At 49.7% G+C, this 21,310-nt stretch overlaps 1 protein-coding gene across 4 annotated transcripts in view; it reads right to left on the reverse strand.

Moving 5' to 3' along the window:
- Nucleotides 1–21,017, reverse strand: part of LOC138767893 (cAMP-dependent protein kinase catalytic subunit alpha) — a 45,119-nt gene extending 24,102 nt beyond the window's left edge. Inside the window, exons 1-2 of one of the 4 annotated variants that reach the window (XM_069945782.1) lie at nt 20,925–21,017; nt 12,803–12,910 (exon numbers count right to left, since the gene is read on the reverse strand). In XM_069945782.1, the coding sequence (XP_069801883.1) occupies nt 12,803–12,848 (46 nt within the window). In that variant the 5' untranslated portion in view covers nt 12,849–12,910; nt 20,925–21,017. The other 3 variants (XM_069945774.1, XM_069945766.1, XM_069945790.1) reach the window with 3 other exon arrangements.
- Nucleotides 21,018–21,310: the final 293 nt, after the last annotated feature.

The raw sequence follows: 21,310 nt of genomic DNA on the forward strand, positions 1-21,310 counted from the left end.
GGTGGAGGGGCCGGCCAGATCCATCCAAAGGGGAGGAGAGCGACCTGAGCCCAGGAGAGAGGAGGGGGGAGAGAAGACAATGAGAAGGTGAGAGGGGGGAGGAGGGGGCAAAGGTGAAAGGGGAGACAAACAGGTCAGGGATGTATGGACAAGCACAAGAGGGGGAGCTAGGGCTGAGGGTACGATTACGCAAAGCGATTTTTTGAGGATCAACGATTAACTAAAACGACCAGAAATCGTTCACCCAATTACACTGAATGATGATAGTTATTTATGATCGTTATTGCGTTCGTCCTGTCGTCGCCACTACTGCGAACGACTGGACGACGTCTTATTACATGCGAACGATCAACAACAAAAAATAGGTCAAGTTCTATTAAACGACCAACGATTTCTCGCTGGTCATTTAATCGTTGTCTTCTATTGCACTAAACGATTATCGTGCAAATCCGAACGATTTAACGATTTTTCGAACGATCATCGTTCTGTGTAATACCACCCTGAGAATAGAAGTAGTGCTCAATTTCCCAGGAAAGACCCCCAACTACTGGGCAAACCCATGATACGCAGAGAGAGGGGAATGGAGCCGGGTGTATATAGGGTAGACCCCCAACACATGGAGACAAGGAGGCTGAATCCTGTAGAAGTATGGGGAGTGCCCAGTCATCTCCTTTATAGAGAAGACATGGACGCTCAATGAGACTGAGCAGGCATGTATATGAGGGAGGGGCACTGCTGGTGACCGGGTCGGAGCAGCTCTAGGCTATGTGCACTGGCTATCCAGCTCACATAGACACTCCTATTATAAGCAGTGGGAGCCTCATATCCAAGACTTGGGTTACTTTTCCCGCTTTGTCTAGGCATCTTATGCCGCATCTTGAGGAGTCGACGTGCAGAGCGGCACATATGTAGCTATATAACATACGCCATGCATTTATTTTTACGGCCGGTGTAATTACGACTATAAAATCATGTAAACCTTCAGGCGGTATCCTATTGTATTCAAACATAAAATGTTGAGAAATGCATTTAAAGCTCAGGGTATGCTGGGAGTTGTAGTTCTGCAACAGCTGGAGATGGGTGACTGAGGGAAGTGCGGAGGATAGAGCAGGGTCGGCCAGCTGTCTCCCTGCCAGGTGTCTGCTCTCTTATCTCCCGGCACCGCCTGGTACTACATGTTCCATACACAGACATGCATAGGAAGTGTATCCGTGTAATACCTACATGGACCGCCTTCTACTAAGGCATGCTGGGAGTTGTAGTCTGATTACAGCTGAAGGCCTGCATGTTGCATAAGCTCTCCAATGACCTTGTTGGTGGCGCAATGGCTTTGTCACCGCACAGGTGAACCGGCCGGCTGTTCTAGGAATGGCACGGCCGCTGTCATTTATAATGTAGGTCAGGCGGGATTCTTGCTGCGTATATACAGATACTATCTGAACTTGTACGGCCGCTTTCCTGCAGGTCGAGGGGAAGTACACTTCATACTGACGCCAAACTTTGAGGGATTACACTATGACGCTTTATGGCAGACGCTGTGTGTACAGTATCGGGCCATTATAGTGTATAAGGGCCGTACTACTACACGGCCTGATGACTAGTGTAAGCGGTCTGCTAGATTACTGCTCGCTTACTGAGCTTATTACAGGGTGCGATGATCGTGCAGCAAAGGCTGAATAATATATATATTTAGTGATGTCTGGGCATCCCTCGCCTTAACTGTAAAAAAAGTAAAAATTAAAAAAAAAATAAAAGCTTTGGCTGTCCAGGCATGATGGGAGTTATAGTTTTGCAACAGCTGGAGAGACAATGTTCCCTATCCCTGCCTTCTGCTCCCTCCCCGCAGCTATTCTCTGAAGTGACAGGCCCCTCAGCCAATCACTGGCCAAGATGGGACAATGCTGTTGTCAGTGATTGGCCGAGTGGCCTGTCACTATAGAGACCCACTCAGAAGTGCTAGCAGCGGCCGCGGGGAGGGAGCAGAAGTGAGGAGAACACCGGGGAACGTGAACTGATAAGAATAACGTTTATTTTCTTTCTTTTATCATCGGCCGATGATTTTTCAGCTCACTTAAAACGACATAATCAGCTGCTGATGGTTGGTGGCTCATTGGTTAGCGCTATAACCTTGCAGTGCAGGGGTCCTGGGTTCAAGGGCAACATCTGCAAAGAGTGTGCGTGTTTTTCCTCTAAGTTCTCCGGTTTCCTACCATACAGATTGGGACAGGGACCAACATTGGCCAACAATGGAAAGTGCTGCAGGATGAGTTGGCGCTATGCAAATAAAAGCATTATTATTATGATCACTACTGCACAGAGTTATAAGCCTCACGTTGGCCTGGCGCAGCAGATTATCGCTATGTGTAATAACGATTTTGAAGCAACGATTTGGTTGTTATAACGATCAGCGTTTAGACGAATAAACCGTTAGAAAAAACGTAAGAAAAATCGTTATTGCGATCGTTTTTAAGATCGCTTAAGCCCATCTTTCACATGGGGTAAATCGGTGAAAGACTTTACACAAAGCGATCTGCGAATTTTCAGCGAACGACGATTTAAGAACATGTTGAAAGATCAAAATGAACAATTTCTCGCTCATCGTTTGAACGATTGCTGGGCTTACACCATATGATTATCGCTCAAATGCCATCGTTTATGCGAAAATTCGAACGATAATCGTTCCGTGTAAACGCTGCATTATAGGACACTTTGAGCCAGAGCCCCGCCCTGCTTTCTGTTAAGCCCCACCCACTTTATGGTTTTAAAGAGTAGTACATTTTCCACACAGCAGAGTGTTTTGATAACTTTTTACATAACTATATAAATCCCCCATTGTGTTTCTGGAGCCAGTCACTGGCACCAGACCTGTAGGCTTTCTCAGCATGTACGATGTATGATTCTCAGGAGAGGGTAAAGGCTGGGTTCACGCTACGTTTTTGCAATCCGTTTTTTTTTTTTGCAAAAAATTTATAAAAAACAGATGGGAAAAAATGGATGCATGTGTGTGCATCCGTTTTTCCATTGAATTCCATAAAAAAAATAAACGTACACAAAACATAGTCGACCTCATTTTTGTGTCCATTTAAAAAAAAAAAAACTGATCCGTTTCCATAAGTTTTTTTTTTGTTTTTTTTTAAATAATGGAATGCAATAGGAAAAACAGATCAAAACAGATACACACACATATGCTTCCGTTTTTCCATCAGTTTTTTGCAAAAAAAAAAAAAAAAAACAGATTGCAAAAACGTAGTGTGAACCCAGCCTAAGGGAAATGCTTTTCAGGTGCATTATTTGGTGCAAATGTTATTAGGAAACAGAAGTATTTGTAGCAATGTCCATGCTCCACAGGTGTCACGCTCAGGCCCCTCCAGCTGTCACAAAACTACAATTCCCTTGTAGCTTGGTCTGTCCAGGCATGTTGGGAGTTGTAGTTTTGCAGCAGCTGGAGGGCCCGAGTCTGACACCTGTGCTCTAGAGATAACACCAGGGTGAAGACCATTCCCAGCTCTATAGTGACACCTATAGGTGACTCTCCTGTAATGCGGAACTGTTGTAAAACTACAAATCCCAGCAAAGCTCTAATATGTCAGACGTCAATGGAATCGATCCCCAAATGTTCAGCAGTGCTGCAGCTACCAGAGCCAGATGGGGTCCTAATTCTTTTGGGTCACATGATGTATGACATGGTGTCTCTCAGCCAATCACTGGCTTTGAAAGAACTGATCACAGCTGCCCTAATGTTTGTCCGTCACTGTAGACAGGGCACATTTATCAGGAGTTGTACAGACACTCATAGGAAGCTGAGATATGAAGAGCTGTTTGATACATATTGTGCCCTGGAGGGAACACTGGTTAAAGGGGAGCTCTAGAGAAAGAAAATATTTTTTTTTTGTCAGAAAGTTATACAGATTTTTAATGTACTGTATTAAAAAATCTCCAGTCTTTCAGTACTTATCAGCTACTGGATGTCCTGCAGGAAGTGGTGTATTCTTTCTGACACAGCGCTCTCTACTGCCACCTCTGTCCATATCAGGAACTGTCGAGAGCAAGAGAGGTTTTCTATGGGGATTTGCTACTGCTCTGGGTAGTTCCTGACATGGACAGAGGTGGCAGCAGAGAGCACTGTGTCAGACTGGAAAGATAACACCTGCAGGACATACACCAGCTGATAAGTACTGGAAGACTGAAGATTTTTAAATAGAAGTGCATTACAAATCTATATAACTTACTGACAATGATTTAAAAGGAAAAAAAAACTTAGTACTCGAATCACCTCGTTCCCTTCATATGACAAGCAGCTCTACAGAGTGGGAACCCCACTAAACAGCCCTTCATATCTCAGCTTCCAGGACCCTATAGGTGTGAATTGGAGGAAATAGAGGTTAAAGGGGTTATCCAGCACTAGAAAAACATGGCCGCTTTCTTCCAGAGACAGCACCACTCTTGTTTCCACTTTTTGCATACTCACACTGGGTGGGGTTTGTAGCTCAGTTCCATTGAAGTGAATGGAGCTTAATGGAAAACCGCACTCTAAGTGGAGACAAGAGTGGTGCTGTCTCTGGAAGAACGTGGCCACGTTTTTGAAGCGCTTTAACATGCCTCACCAATAGTGTAATATGAGCAACCAATGGGTTCCATTTTTGAGAATGAGTGGCACATTCACCCCTATACCATAGCGCCACCTGCAGGAACTCCTAACTGGTAAGGTTGGAAATTTCCACAGGTAGAAGCAGACTGCCAGGGGGACATGCTTGATTTATAGTTGGTGCTCGGTGTAATGTGCCGCACCCAGGAGTGCCGAGGTCAGCGCTGTGTACACACAAACATCAGACCTTCCTCTATCCCAGTCCCTTATTTCATCCCAGTGACATCCAGCTGACACCCTGCAGATTACAACATGTCGCCACTCCCGCCCAGGAGCACCACACTATAACACCGGAACAGACACCCATCACCCGGCTGCGGGGTCCCAGCAATCACCAGAACAGAGAATAAAACAGTGGTCAGGCACCCGCTCCACTCAGCTCTAGGGGCCTGTGATATAGATGTAACAGAATGAGTTTGTCCTCACAGTTCAGCTCTGCTATATCTGTACTTAAAGGGGGGAGATTTATCCAACATGGTATAAAGTGAAACTGGCTCAGTTGCCCCTAGCAACCAATCAGATTCCACCTTTCATTCCTCAGACGCTTTAGAAAATGAAAGGTGGAATCTGATTGGTTGCTAGGGGCAACTGAGCCAGTTTCACTTTACACCATGTTGGATAAATCTCCTCCAAAGGCTGTAAAACTGGATTATACTTACCTGCAATCCATCTTGTTCAGTGTTGGCTACTTATTAGCTCGGCCCTATAGGGTCACATATACAATCCGTAGCCTGTCTACTGGAGAAAGTGGAGTCCGCAAGCCATTTCTTCTATTAGGTATACATGTATAATAGCTGTTATCCCCATACACATGGACGCTAAGTTCAGCGGAGCATTTATGTGTCCTGAATGGGGAAAGGAGAGGTATTTGGTATAATGGACCTTCCCCTACATTGTATGGAGGGCCCCCGCGCCCCTTCCTATACATACTAGGCGGTTAGTCGGCCCTGTGGGTTTGACCACCACGTCTTAGGCCAGGGTTAGACTGCCACTATATGTCCCAGATCGGATGTTCTCTACGTAAGTGGAATTCTCCAGTATCTACCAGTGCCCCGTGTATATTCCTGGGATTATTGGGAAGTTTACATTACAGGGAACATCCTTGACATTTCTCAGAATCTCTGGAGACGAAGCAGCAAATCTCGGCAGAGCTCCCCGCCACCGACGTGGTTACTTAACCGCTTCACAGCTGGGGTCACAACTAGGATTTTTTTTTTTTCTTTAATTTCTTCTTTTGAGGTTTCCATTACATTTTTCCAGCAAAAATCGTGGCCACCGAATAGCTGTAGGAAGAAGGGAAGTGGCACCCCCTGCTAATCAGTTCCCTTTCAAAAAGAATCAGTCTCTCTGCTGCCACCTATAGAAAGGTTTCATTCTTTATAAGAGCTAATTTACAGCCCTGTACTCTGACCCAGCAAGTCTCCCTCACCTTCCAGATCATAGCAGATCCACTTCAGGCTGGGGCTTCCATCAGAGGACAGGACTGTGGGGGTAATCTCTTTATAGCTGTAACCCCTCTCTCCCCAGACAGAGCGTTGCATGTATGTGCCCACATCTGCCCTGCTCATTCCTTCATGCTCCGTGCACTCTCTGTCAGCCCTTGTGTTTCCCATCCTCTCCATTCCTTCTATAATGTGCCTGCACTCACACTCAGCTATACACACTGCTACTATAATGTGCCTGCACTTACACTCAGCCATTCAAACTGCTGTATAGAAAGTTTCTCTATCTGTCCTCCAGCACAGCTCTGAGATTCTCACTTCCTGATTGGTCCATGATGAACACACCCCTTTCCCCATTGCTGTCATGTAACCACACAGACCTCTGACAGCAGCCCTGCTTCTCTATTCTAGCCTGTTGTACTACACTACTTCATTATGGGGATCTGCATCTCCATCCTGTATCTACAAACTGCTGCGGTTTTTCAGGTTTATGCAGGTACTATACATTATACACCACATGATGATTGCTATACTGCACAGTAACTTATAATATCACATATTCAGCTGTTTCTCATTGTTTGTTTCATTTGTTCTACATCTTATTTAGAATAAATAATTATTTTTTGGGGGGGTGTGGGACCAATTGTCTGCATTTCTATGATTTCTTATGGGAAAATTTGCTTTGGTTTAAGAATGGATTTGGATTACAAGCACGGTCCCGGAATGAATTATGCTCGTAATCCAAGGCACCACTGTGTGTATATATATATCTACTTTAAATCTATGGGCAGTCACATACAGCAAGTATAAGAAGTTATAGGCAGTCATATGGTCTCTATAAACAGTACAAAGAGCGGGCTGTACACTTTGGGAAGGGCCACTAGGCAGCGTCATCTGGCACACGGGGGGCACAATAAACCTACTGTTTCCCAGAGATAAGTGACGCCATGATCCCCGCTATCCATCCTCTCTATAGAAACAGCATGCAATGTCAAGAATAGTTTTGCAGTCACATCTAAGATGGTGCTCTCTGCAGGTGCCTAGTTAGAGGAATGAACTACTTTTCTCTGCGAGTTGCTAGAAACGGCACACGTAGTAGGTAAACGTAGTAGGCTATGCCAAGCAAATAGGGCGCACAATGTAACGCAACTAGCCTAGGCACAGGCCCGCATTTCTGACGTCCAATAGAGCAGGCGAGTGATCCCCAAAAGCCCTATACCCCTATACAACCCTGACGTCCAAAAGCGGTAATGGGTATGGATCAAGTCAGGGTCTTTGCATTTGTAGATACAAGACCTCACAGTGACCAATCCCATACATCAGCCCTTGCGTAGTCTGCAATCACTCCTGTACCGTAGCGTTCCCACCCCTCTCGGTCCACAGCAGGGGTCGAGGAGCTGAGCTGAGATGTAGCCAGTTTCCAGCGCCGAAAGATGCCCGCGGTGGAGGAGAGCATCGGCTGCGGAGACGGAGCATCCGCTGTGCAGGGGGTGCGATGCTCTGCAGACCACTGGACAGGAGGTGGGAGGAAGAAAGGGGGGGGCAGGAAGAGACGCAACAGCCCACCGCTGACCCTGTTATGAGGGGACGGGCTAGCTATTTTTATCTGCTAAAGGGGATTAACCCGGGATAAAAGCTCATTACAAGTGACCTGCAGCATGCCACCATTAACCCATTACTAACACATGGCCCTTCAGTCCGGTCACCCGGTAAATAACATCCATCAGGTGCCGCCGCATTATATGTCACCACATTACCTGTATATTGTATCTGCTGTTCTCGTAGGGTTTTACAATGACACAGAGACCGACTCCATTAAATCCCCGCTCACAACAGATGTAAACCTCACACTAATATCCTGGACACTGACCAGCGTCATCCCCTGACTGCAGTGGTAATGGGCGGCCCGGGGCTGTCACCCACACAGTGTAACCCAAATGTATCGCAGCCCCCAGTGTAACCCGTCCACCCCACATGTATCCCAGAGCCCAGTGTAACCCGTCCACCCCACATGTATCCCAGCCCCCAGTGTAACCCGTCCACCCCACATGTATCCCAGAGCCCAGTGTAACCCGTCCACCCCACATGTATCCCAGCCCCCAGTGTAACCCGTCCACCCCACATGTATCCCAGCCCCCAGTGTAACCCGTCCACCCCACATGTATCCCAGAGCCCAGTGTAACCCGTCCACCCCACATGTATCCCAGCCCCCAGTGTAACCCCTCCCCCCCCACATGTATCCCAGCCCCCAGTGTAACCCCTCCCCCCCACATGTATCCCAGAGCCCAGTGTAACCCCTTCCCCCCCACATGTATCCCAGAGCCCAGTGTAACCCCTTCCCCCCCCCACATGTATCCCAGCCCCCAGTGTAACCCGTCCACCCCACATGTATCCCAGCCCCCAGTGTAACCCGTCCACCCCACATGTATCCCAGCCCCCAGTGTAACCCGTCCACCCCACATGTATCCCAGAGCCCAGTGTAACCCGTCCACCCCACATGTATCCCAGCCCCCAGTGTAACCCGTCCACCCCACATGTATCCCAGCCCCCAGTGTAACCCGTCCACCCCACATGTATCCCAGAGCCCAGTGTAACCCGTCCACCCCACATGTATCCCAGAGCCCAGTGTAACCCGTCCACCCCACATGTATCCCAGCCCCCAGTGTAACCCGTCCACCCCACATGTATCCCAGCCCCCAGTGTAACCCGTCCACCCCACATGTATCCCAGCCCCCAGTGTAACCCGTCCACCCCACATGTATCCCAGCCCCCAGTGTAACCCGTCCACCCCACATGTATCCCAGAGCCCAGTGTAACCCGTCCACCCCACATGTATCCCAGCCCCCAGTGTAACCCGTCCACCCCACATGTATCCCAGCCCCCAGTGTAACCCGTCCACCCCACATGTATCCCAGCCCCCAGTGTAACCCGTCCACCCCACATGTATCCCAGCCCCCAGTGTAACCCCCCCTCACATGTATCCCAGACCCCAGTGTAACCCGTCCACCCCACATGTATCCCAGACCCCAGTGTAATACGTCCACCCCACATGTATCCCAGCCCCAGTGTAACCCGTCCACCCCACATGTATCCCAGACCCCAGTGTAACCCGTCCACCCCACATGTATCCCAGAGCCCAGTGTAACCCGTCCACCCCACATGTATCCCAGCCCCCAGTGTAACCCGTCCACCCCACATGTATCCCAGCCCCCAGTGTAACCCCACCATCCCACATGTATCCCAGCCCCCAGTGTAACCCGTCCACCCCACATGTATCCCAGAGCCCAGTGTAACCAGTCCACCCCACATGTATCCCAGCCCCCAGTGTAACCAGTCCACCCCACATGTATCCCAGCCCCCAGTGTAACCCCACCATCCCACATGTATCCCAGCCCCCAGTGTAACCCTCCCTCACATGTATCCCAGAGCCCAGTGTAATACGTCCACCCCACATGTATCCCAGACCCCAGTGTAATACGTCCACCCCACATGTATCCGAGCCCCCAGTGTAACCCATCCACCCCACATGTATCCCAGACTCCAGTGTAACCCCTCCCCCCCACATGTATCCCAGCCCCCAGTGTAACCCCTCCCCCCACATGTATCCCAGACCCCAGTGTAACCCCTCCCCCCCACATGTATCCCAGCCCCCAGTGTAACCCCTCCCCCCCCACATGTATCCCAGCCCCCAGTGTAACCCCTCCCCCCCACATGTATCCCAGACCCCAGTGTAACCTGTCTACCCCCAGAAATACACAAGCTACTCTCTGGATTGTTCTTCTGGCCCTCTGCTGATCATATAGTAATGGTATATCCCAGCTATACACCAACACTGTACATGATGGAAATACCCCTTTAGGGTAGCTTCACACGTACCGTATTGCAGCTCATTCTCTGCTGCGGATCCGCAGCAGATTTGACTACATGAATGTACACAGCATCAAATCTGTACCATCAAATCTGATTTTACAGTGCGGATTTAATACTGTGTTCATTCATCTAGTCACATGTGCTGCGGATCCGCAGCAGAGAATGAGCTGCAATACGGTACGTGTGAAGCTACCCTTAGGGTGGGTTCACACGCACAGGATCTGCAGCAGATTTGATGGCACAGAATTGATTTGCTTTGAATCTGCAGCTTCAAATCTGCGCCATCAAATCTGCTACAGATCCTGTACTTGTCAACGCATCCTTAATCTGCTGCGGATCCGCACCATCAAATCTGCTGCGATACAGTACGTGTGAAGCTACCCTTAAATAGAATCCCCATAATGAGGAATTGTGGCTAATTTAATGGATCAGCATCAGAACTAAGGAAAGAAAACCCAGTGTCTGCTAACTGCATGAGTTGTAGAGTCTCACTGTACAGGGATGGAGGGATGATGGGTGGGCTCATGTACACCACCACAGTAATAATGGGGAGAGCAATAGTCATACAATAGCACTGCTGACTCACGGCTATGGCCAGGACAACGGACGTGCACCCGCAACCTGTCAGTGGCTGCAAGGGACTCCTTCATTCACTATAGGGAATCCTGTGGGCGGTATTACAGCTCGCCAGTATTTTTACGCCATGGGGCCCTGCCCCAACACGGACCCGCAACACGTACGAATATGCATGGAAATGAATCGGCCCGCATTCTGTCCGTATCTGAGGAATTAACAGATGTATGAAAGGGACCTTAGGCTGGGTTCACACTACGTTTTTGCAATTATTTTTTTTTTTAAAGGAAGAACAAAACTGATACCTTTGTGTATCCATTTTTCCATTGACTTCTATTATAAAAAAAAAAAAAAACTTTTTTTAACGTACACAAGTTGATCTTATTTTTGTGTCTGTTAAACAAAAAAAAAACAGATCCGATAATGGAAGTCAATGGAAAAAACTGATCAAAACGGATACACACAAAGGCATCCATTTTTTTGCAAAAAACGGATAGAAAAAAAAAAAAAAGAAGATTGCAAAAATGTAGGGTGAGCCCAGCCTTACCGGGATAATGAAAGTAGTAGTAATAGTCATAGTGGCAGTAAAATGAAAGTAGTAGTAAGAGTAGCAGTCATATTAGTAAAATAGTAATTGTAGCAGTCATATAATGACAGTAATCACAGTAAGTGACGGTGAAAGTTGTAGTAAAAGACTGTAGCAGTAATAGTTCAAGCACATGTAACAGTAGTAGTAATAGCAGCTGTAGTAACATTATAGTAAAGGAATCATAGCAGTAGTATTAAGAGTAATAGCAGTACTACTACTAATAATAGTATAGTACAGTCTTATAGTAATTATAGTATCGTAGTAATAGAAGTTGTAGTAGTAATGGCTTTTTTTCATGGTAACTGTAGTAGTGGTAAAAGTACTATAAGTATAGAAGTAACTAGAGCACTAGCAGCAGGTATAGTACTGACAACTACAGTACTACTAACAGTAGTGGTAAAAGTAGTATGGTAGTACCTATAGTAATAGCAGATGTAGTAGTAATAGCTATTGTAGTGTTATAGTAGTAATAGAAGCTATAGTAGTGGAAGTAATAGAAGCTGTAATAATACAAGACAAAGTAGTGTCAGCAGGTATAATACTAGCGGTAATAGTAGTATAGTAGCTGCGGCAGCTAATAAAAGTGTAACAACGCAGCAGCTGTAAAAGTTGTAATAGTATTAGTACCAGCAGCAGTAGTAATAGTTATAGTAGTACCAGCAGTGGTGGTAGTAGCAGTACCAGCAGTGGTAATAGTATATTACCAGCGGTGGTAGTAGTAGCAGCACCAGCAGTAGTAGTAATAGAAGTAACAGTAATAGCAGTAACGGCAGTAGCAATAGTAGTAGTAGAACCACCACAGGCAGTAATAATAGTACCAGCAGTAGTAATAGTATAAGTAACAGTAATAACAGTACCAGCAGTAGTAATAGTAGTAGTAGCACCACCACAGGCAGTAGTAATAATAGTAATAGTAGAAGTAACAGTAATAGTAGTACCAGCAGTAGTAATAGTGGAAGTAATAGTAGTAAGTAGCACCACCACAGGCAGTAGTAATAATAGTAGTAGTACCAGCAGTTGTAATATTAGGAGCTATAAAATAGTGGAAGTAATAGTAGTTGTAACAGCAGTAATAATAGTAGTAATAGCCGTTTAGTATGCCAGTCAACGGGCTCCTGAGCATATAAATAGTGGCTGACCACAGGTATAATATTATATTATAATAAAGATGTGACACAGTAATCAGTTTATGGGATTAAAACATAATAAAATGATTTAAAAGATTGTCTGCAAAAAAAAAAAAAAAAGCCTTCTCAGGATGGGTGGGCATCCCAGTGGTGGGTTCTCCACTGATGGGCTTGTTAGAACTCTTCAGAATGGAATACTCCTTTAAGTGCCTATCAGGTCTGATCCCCATGCTTTCTCTATTTGGAACCGTTTGGCCCCCCTATAAAGAACTAATGGAGTGCTGGGGAGGTGAGGGCGATGCAGGTGTGGCAGCACTCCATTCATTGCAGGGAGGAGTGCAGCCCGATTGAGGTGCGGAGATCCTATAGTGCATGACGGTAACAGACAGTCACGGAGGGCTTGGCCTACTGCTAAGTGCCTAACAGATAATGCCATCTCTGATTTGACACAAAATGCCTTCCACCATAACCCACCCACCCACTCCCACCATCTATACCCTATAGAGACCCGCAGAAGATGCAGGTATAACTAACGGATGACCAGACATGTACTCACCACTTTCAATCTCGCCCCCTTTCTTGGCCGTAGCGGCGTTGCCCATGGTGGGGGGCGGGCAGGACCTCTGGGATCAGGACAGGCGCCCCCCACCTATATTTCTAGAACCTAAAAATGACAAAGAACAAGGTTATTAGTGTTAGGAGACAAGATTGTACATTCACATCCATCAGAGGGACAAGGTTTTGGCTCTACAAAGACATACACCAGAATCCCTGTCACCTGGCCATGCCCTACAGGCCGCAAAGATGGCCACTACTTTACTAGTAAACGCCACCTAAGATATATATTATTTGGCTAAGTGTACAGGGTAGTGTAGACACCCAACCCCAGTCAGTGCACAGTCTAGTGTAACCCCTCCCCCAGTGAGTGCACAGTCTAGTAGTGTATACACACACATATATATATATATATATATATATATATACACACACACACATACACATATATATATATATTATATATATATATACATATACATATATATATATATATATATATATACATATACATATACATATATATGTGTATATATATATATATATATATATGTGTATTGTGCTGCATTCCTCTTTATTGGCCATGTTAAGCACCTTGATAGTGATCCACACAAGTTCACAACCATAGATCTGTAGCTCTGATGTATAAATCACCACAATACAAAGAATTTCACTGCCACTACTATCACTGACCACTACTAGAAGCCACAGTGATAAGTCCTCTAAACCTCACACAAGAGAGGCTAGGATTTGGATAGACCCTAATAGAAGCCAATAGGAGCAGCCATCAATAGAGAAAGTAGGTGCTAGGAACAATTTGGGGATATTGCTGAATAACTATAGCAGATCCCCCCCGAAGAGAACAGAATTCTATCCTCCTCTTTATAGTAATAGATCTCGTAAACCTCTAGGCACACGCTCCCGCCCTGCGTCTACACGCTCCCACCCTGCGGGCAGCCCCCCCCGCGCACAATCCCGTCATGCAGGCACACACTCCTGTCCTGCGGGCAGCCCCCCAGGCGCACACTCCCGTCCTGCAGGCAGCCCCCCCAGGCACACACTCCCGTCCTGCGGGCACATGCTCCTGTCCTGCGGGCAGCCCCCCGGGCACACACTCCTGTCCTGCGGGCAGCCCCCCGGGCGCACACTCCCGTCCTGCGGGCAGCCCCCCGGGTGCACACTCCCGTCCTGCGGGCACACGCTGCTGTCCTGCGGGCAGCCCCCCGGGCACACACTCCTGTCCTGCGGGCATCCCCCCGGGCGCACACTCCCGTCCTGCGGGCACACGCTGCTGTCCTGCTGGCAGCCCCCCCAGGCGCACACTCCCGCCCTGCGTCCACACGCTCCTGTCCTGCAGGCAGCCCACCAGGCGCACACTCCCGTCCTGCGGGCACACGCTCCTGTCCTGCGGGCAGCCCCCCGGGCGCACACTCCCGCCCTGCGTCCAAATGCTCCTGTCCTGCGGGCAGCCCCCCGGGCGCACACTCCCGCCCTGCGTCCACACGCTCCTGTCCTGCGGGCATCCCCCCCCGGGCGCACACTCCCGCCCTGCGTCCACACGCTCCTGTCCTGCGGGCAGCCCCCCGGGCACACACTCCCGCCCTGCGTCCACACGCTCCTGTCCTGCGGCCAGCCCCCTGGGCGCACACTCCCGTCCTGCGGGCACACGCTCCTGTCCTGCGGGCAGCCCCCCGGGCACACACTCCTGTCCTACGGGCAGCCCCCCGGGCACACACTCCCGTCCTGCGGGCACACGCTCCTGTCCTGCGGGCAGCCCCCCCAGGCGCACACTCCCGCCCTGTATCCACACGCTCCTGTCCTGCGGGCAGCCTTGGGCACACAGTATGAGACCAGCTATAGCCACACTCTTTATCGGTCCTCTCCAGGCATCATCATCCCACAAGTGATCTGTCATATATCATGTACGGCCACACATACACACACCCTACTCCATCTACAACCAGAGCCAAGCCCATCACCCATCCTTAAAGGGGCACCAGATTGGTAAATAATACTATGCGCAACAGTGTGACCAACTTTAATACATACAGTCAAAATCTGATTGTCTATGGTTTTAAGAGGACTTAGTATGTAGTTAAGGGACTGTACAGTATTAGAACATGACTGAACAGAAAGTCTCAGCTTGTTACTCGGCCTGACCCAAATGAAAACGTACACGTTTATGGATTTTATATCAATAAGAGAGAAAATAAAAAATAAAAAAATTAAAAAAAAAAATCACAAAAATTCCTAAAAATAAATATGTTTAATAATGAATTAAATAATCTGTCCTTTTTTCCATAACAAGCTCAATTTAAAGGGGTATTCCAGTATCCGAAAGAAAAACCTGACTCACATTTACATTCTTTCGAGACTTGAATAGGAGCCTGGGGCAAGGTGTGAGGGGCCATGACCCAGACATTCCCTCTCTGATGTAAGGGAGAGGTGACAGAGGAAGGCGGCGGCTGCTCAGAGAGACAGAGACATACAGGACAGGGCACAGGTCATCAGTGTCAATCTCCATGTGACAAGGAAGGCTCAACACTGCCCACCATGTTTTTGTGATACGTCACACTGATCCTGAGTTACATCCTGTATTATACTCCAGAGCTGCACTCACTATCCTGCTGGTGGGGTCACTGTGTACATACATTACATTACTGATCCTGAGTTACATCCTGTATTATACCCTAGAGCTGCACTCACTATCCTGCTGGTGGGGTCACTGTGTACATACATTACATTACTGATCCTGAGTTACATCCTGTATTATACTCCAGAGCTGCACTCACTATCCTGCTGGTGGGGTCACTGTGTACATACATTACATTACTGATCCTGAGTTACATCCTGTATTATACCCTAGAGCTGCACTCACTATCCTGCTGGTGGGGTCACTGTGTACATACATTACATTACTGATCCTGAGTTACATCCTGTATTATACTCCAGAGCTGCACTCACTATTCTGCTGGTGGGGTCACTGTGTACATAAATTACATTACTGATCCTGAGTTACATCCTGTATTATACTCCAGAGCTGCATTCGCTATTCTGCTGGTGGGGTCACTGTGTACATACATTACATTACTGATCCTGAGTTACATCCTTTATTATACTCCAGAGCTGCACTCACTATCCTGCTGGTGGGGTCACTGTGTACATACATTACATTACTGATCCTGAGTTACATCCTGTATTATACACCAGAGCTGCATTCGCTATTCTGCTGGTGGGGTCACTGTGTACATACATTACTGATCTTGTACTGATCCTGAGTTACATCCAGTATTATACTCTAGAGCTGCACTCACTGCACTGGATGTAACTTAGGATCAGTAAAGGATAAGTAATGTATGTACACAGTGACCCCACCAGCAGAATAGTGAGTGCAGCTCTGGAGTATAATACAGGATGTAACTCAGGATCAGTACAGGATCAGTAATGTAATGTATGTACACAGTTACTCCACCAACAGAATAGTGAGTGCAGCTCTGGAGTATAATGCAGGATGTAACTCAGGATCCGTAATGTATGTCCACAGTGACCCCACCAGCAGAATAGTGAGTGCAGCTCTGAGGCACTATGTCTTACAATATGATACATAGTCTCGGAGGGCTGTTATAGGTTTTTCCATCTCCATTGGCGACATTATACAGACTAAAGATTTCACGACAAACATGACAAATACTGTACACCAATGGCGGTCGCTGTCATAGTGTCTACACATACAGGCCCACATTTATCAAAGGGTATAAAAATATACACTGGTGTAAACTGCCCACAGTAACCAATCACAGCTCAGCTTTCATTTTACCAAGACTAAAAGCTGAGCTGTGATTGGTTGCTGTGGGCAGTTTACACCAGTGTATATTTTACACTCTTTGATTAATCTCCCCCCAATGTCTCCTCCAGTCAGATAAATCATCTTATGGCCGGGAGTTGTATATGGGTGGCGGCCGCTCACATACAGTGTCTCACATAGACCACAAGGAGAAGACCAGGGATGAAATGCTATAGCGGAGCAGTCACTGCCCATCACCCGGGTACCGGGCTCCATAGTGGGGCACTCTCCGCCCATAGTGGGGCACTCTCCGCCCATAGTGGGGCACTCTCCGCCCATAGTGGGGCACTCTCCGCCCATAGTGGGGCACTCTCCGCCCATAGTGGGGCACTCTCCGCCCATAGTGGGGCACTCTCCGCCCATAGTGGGGCACTCTCCGCCCATAGTGGGGCACTCTCCGCCCATAGTGGGGCACTCTCCGCCCATAGTGGGGCACTCTCCGCCCATAGTGGGGCACTCTCCGCCCATAGTGGGGCACTCTCCGCCCATAGTGGGGCACTCTCCGCCCATAGTGGGGCACTCTCCGCCCATAGTGGGGCACTCTCCGCCCATAGTGGGGCACTCTCCGCCCATAGTGGGGCACTCTCCGCCCATAGTGGGGCACTCTCCGCCCATAGTGGGGCACTCTCCGCCCATAGTGGGGCACTCTCCGCCCATAGTGGGGCACTCTCCGCCCATAGTGGGGCACTCTCCGCCCATTGTCCGGATACCATAGTAAGACACTCTCACCACCAGGGCTGTGGAGTCGGTAAGCCGCAGCTCCAACTCTGACTCCTGAATTTTATCAGGACCGACTCCTGCTCCTTCATAAATGGCCGGTCATATACCAGGGGAGTTATTTATCACACTGGCTCAGCAGCTTCTCCCTAATGTCCTACATGATCCTGGGGCGACTCCTGAGGGAATAAAGGAATCCTGTATATAAAGCAGCTTCTCCTGTGTGTGCAGTGGATGCAGCCAGTCTCCAGCCTCCATGTCCTGAACTACTCACAACTAGACTAGATGGAGCAGGTGGTCTTTTCCTGCTGACAATCTTCTGTGTTTCTAACTAATATTCACCATACACAAAGAAACACTGCTAACAATGCCAGATCCCTGTGATATACAGGGGGTGACACATAGCGATATACAGGGGGTCACACATAGCGATATAGAGGGGTCACACATAGTGATATAGAGGGGTCACACATAGTGATACAGAGGGGTCACACATAGTGATACAGAGGGGTCACACACAGTGATACAGAGAGGGGGTCACACACAGTGATACAGAGAGGGGGTCACACACAGTGATACAGAGAGGGGGTCACACACAGTGATACAGAGAGGGGGTCACACATAGTGATATAGAGAGGGGTCACACATAGTGATATAGAGAGGGGTCACACATAGCGATATAGAGAGGGGTCACACAGTGATATAGAGAGGGGGTCACACAGTGATATAGAGAGGGGGTCACACAGTGATATAGAGGGGGGTCACACATAGTGATATACAGGGGGTCACACATAGTGATATAGAGAGAGGTCACACAGTAATATAGAAGGTCACTGTGGGGGCACGCAATAGCACACACACACACACACACACACACACACACACACACACACACACACACACACAGCCTGCTGCAGCCATAGCACAAACACACAATGGACTCTTCCAGTTCAGAAACAAACTGCCAAATAGTGACCAACAACTATTACTGAAATATCCCCCGACCACCCTTATGTAATAGGGCCAGTGTCCTATTACTGATATATTCCCCCGACCACTCTTATGTAATAGGGCCAGTGTCCTATTACTGATATATTCCCCGACCACTCTTATGTAATAGGGCCAGTGTCCTATTACTGATATATTCCCCGACTCCCCTTATGTAATAGGGCCAGTGTCCTATTACTGATATATTCCCCCGACCACCCTTATGTAATAGACCAGTGTCCTATTACTGATATATTCCCCGACCACGCACCCTTATGTAATAGGGTCAGTGTCCTATTACTGATATATTCCCCGACCACCCACCCTTATGTAATAGGGTCAGTGTCCTATTACTGATATATTCCCCGACCACCCACCCTTATGTAATAGGGCCAGTGTCCTATTACTGATATATTCCCCCGACCACCCTTATGTAATAGACCAGTGTCCTATTACTGATATATTCCCCGACCACCCACCCTTATGTAATAGGGTCAGTGTCCTATTACTGATATATTCCCCGACCACCCTTATGTAATAGGGCCAGTGTCCTATTACTGATATATTCCCCGACCACCCTTATGTAATGGGGACAGTGTCCTATTACTGATATATTCCCCCGACCACCCTTATGTAATAGACCAGTGTCCTATTACTGATATATTCCCCGACCACCCTTATGTAATAGAGCCAGTGTCCTATTAGAATGTTGCTCATAATATATATTCATGAGAAAACTTGTAAAATTTAATTCTACAATTTTTAAAGATTTTTTTTTAAAGCTGGAGTCGGAGTCGGTACATTTTTTTCCGACTCCAACTCCGACTCCAGCCAAAGCTAGCTCCGACTCTACAGCCCTGCTCACCCCGTTACCCGGGTACAGGGCTCCATGGTGGGGCACTCTCCTCCCTCCCTCCCTCCCGTTACCCTCGGGGGGCACTCTCCTCCCTCCCGTTACCCTCGGGGGGCACTCTCCTCCCTCCCGTTACCCTCGGGGGGCACTCTCCTCCCTCCCGTTACCCTCGGGGGGCACTCTCCTCCCTCCCGTTACCCTCGGGGGGCACTCTCCTCCCTCCCGTTACCCTCGGGGGGCACTCTCCTCCCTCCCGTTACCCTCGGGGGGCACTCTCCTCCCTCCCGTTACCCTCGGGGGGCACTCTCCTCCCTCCCGTTACCCTCGGGGGGCACTCTCCTCCCTCCCGTTACCCTCGGGGGGCACTCTCCTCCCTCCCGTTACCCTCGGGGGGCACTCTCCTCCCTCCCGTTACCCTCGGGGGGCACTCTCCTCCCTCCCGTTACCCTCGGGGGGCACTCTCCTCCCTCCCGTTACCCTCGGGGGGCACTCTCCTCCCTCCCGTTACCCTCGGGGGGCACTCTCCTCCCTCCCGTTACCCTCGGGGGGCACTCTCCTCCCTCCCGTTACCCTCGGGGGGCACTCTCCTCCCTCCCGTTACCCTCGGGGGGCACTCTCCTCCCTCCCGTTACCCTCGGGGGGCACTCTCCTCCCTCCCGTTACCCTCGGGGGGCACTCTCCTCCCTCCCGTTACCCTCGGGGGGCACTCTCCTCCCTCCCGTTACCCTCGGGGGGCACTCTCCTCCCTCCCGTTACCCTCGGGGGGCACTCTCCTCCCGTTACCCTCGGGGGGCACTCTCCTCCCGTTACCCCCGGGGCACTCTCCTCCCGTTACCCCGCCGGCACTCTCCTCCCGTTACCCCGCCGGCACTCTCCTCCCGTTACCCCGCCGGCACTCTCCTCCCGTTACCCCCGGGGCACTCTCCTCCCGTTACCCCGCCGGCACTCTCCTCCCGTTACCCCGCCGGCACTCTCCTCCCGTTACCCCGCCGGCACTCTCCTCCCGTTACCCCGCCGGCACTCTCCTCCCGTTACCCCCGGGGCACTCTCCTCCCGTTACCCCCGGGGCACTCTCCTCCCGTTACCCCGCCGGCACTCTCCTCCCGTTACCCCCGGGGCACTCTCCTCCCGTTACCCCCGGGGCACTCTCCTCCCGTTACCCCGCCGGCACTCTCCTCCCGTTACCCCCGGGGCACTCTCCTCCCGTTACCCCGCCGGCACTCTCCTCCCGTTACCCCGCGGGCACTCTCCTCCCGTTACCCCGTTAGAAGCTGCAGGCTCTGGATCGCTGTGATCGGATGCAGAATGGTCGGTCAGGGAGGACGGATCCGCCGCAGTGATGTGATCCCCGGGATCGGCTGCAGCAGGCCCGATCATCCCGCCATTCCCCGCAGCCTGTCAGCTTAGGCCTCCCCGCCTCCTGTCATCGCTCCCGGCAGTCACCCAGGCCCGGCCGCCCCCTCCTCCCGGAGCTCCCAGCCTCCTCCCCGAGCTCAGGCCCCGTTAGATCCCCCTCCCGCCTCTCTCCCCGCTAGGACGTTCCACCCCAGGCCTTCCCATCCCCTCCATCGTTACCGTAAATAACTGCCCGCACCTCGGGGTCTCCTCCTCGGGCGCTGACACGTCCAGAGCCCGCACACAGACTCCCCCGTCACCTCTAGGACCCGCAGGCCGCGGAGCCTCTTTCCTCCTCCTATGCGATACCTCTAGGACCCCGCTCACCTGCAGGCCACGCCTCCACTTGGCGTCATTCAACATACGTCAGCCAATAGCCACCGGAGTCCCGCCCAGGTGTCGATGGAAGCAGCCAATCAGAGAAGACTTCTTTCCCACCTCTTTCCGGCCGAGTGTCCCGCCTCCTCCTTCCTTGTCACCCGGGAGACGGAGAGCGTGACGTCACTCCGCGTAGAAACCAATGAGAGGGCGTGGGAATCATAAAGCCCCGCCTCCGGCTAATCGTCTTTGGCTGAGACCACAGTTGAGTGACAGGGAAAGGGCGGGGCATTGGGGATGTGTCATTGATTGGGCTTAGCCGGGGTGGACGTCAACGGTCTATTTATAGCAACGTTTATTCCCCGCCTTTTAAAGGGGACGTACTGCTTAACCCC

This window comes from Dendropsophus ebraccatus, chromosome 1 (assembly GCF_027789765.1).
Source record: "Dendropsophus ebraccatus isolate aDenEbr1 chromosome 1, aDenEbr1.pat, whole genome shotgun sequence".
Classification (NCBI taxonomy): Eukaryota; Metazoa; Chordata; class Amphibia; order Anura; family Hylidae; genus Dendropsophus; species Dendropsophus ebraccatus.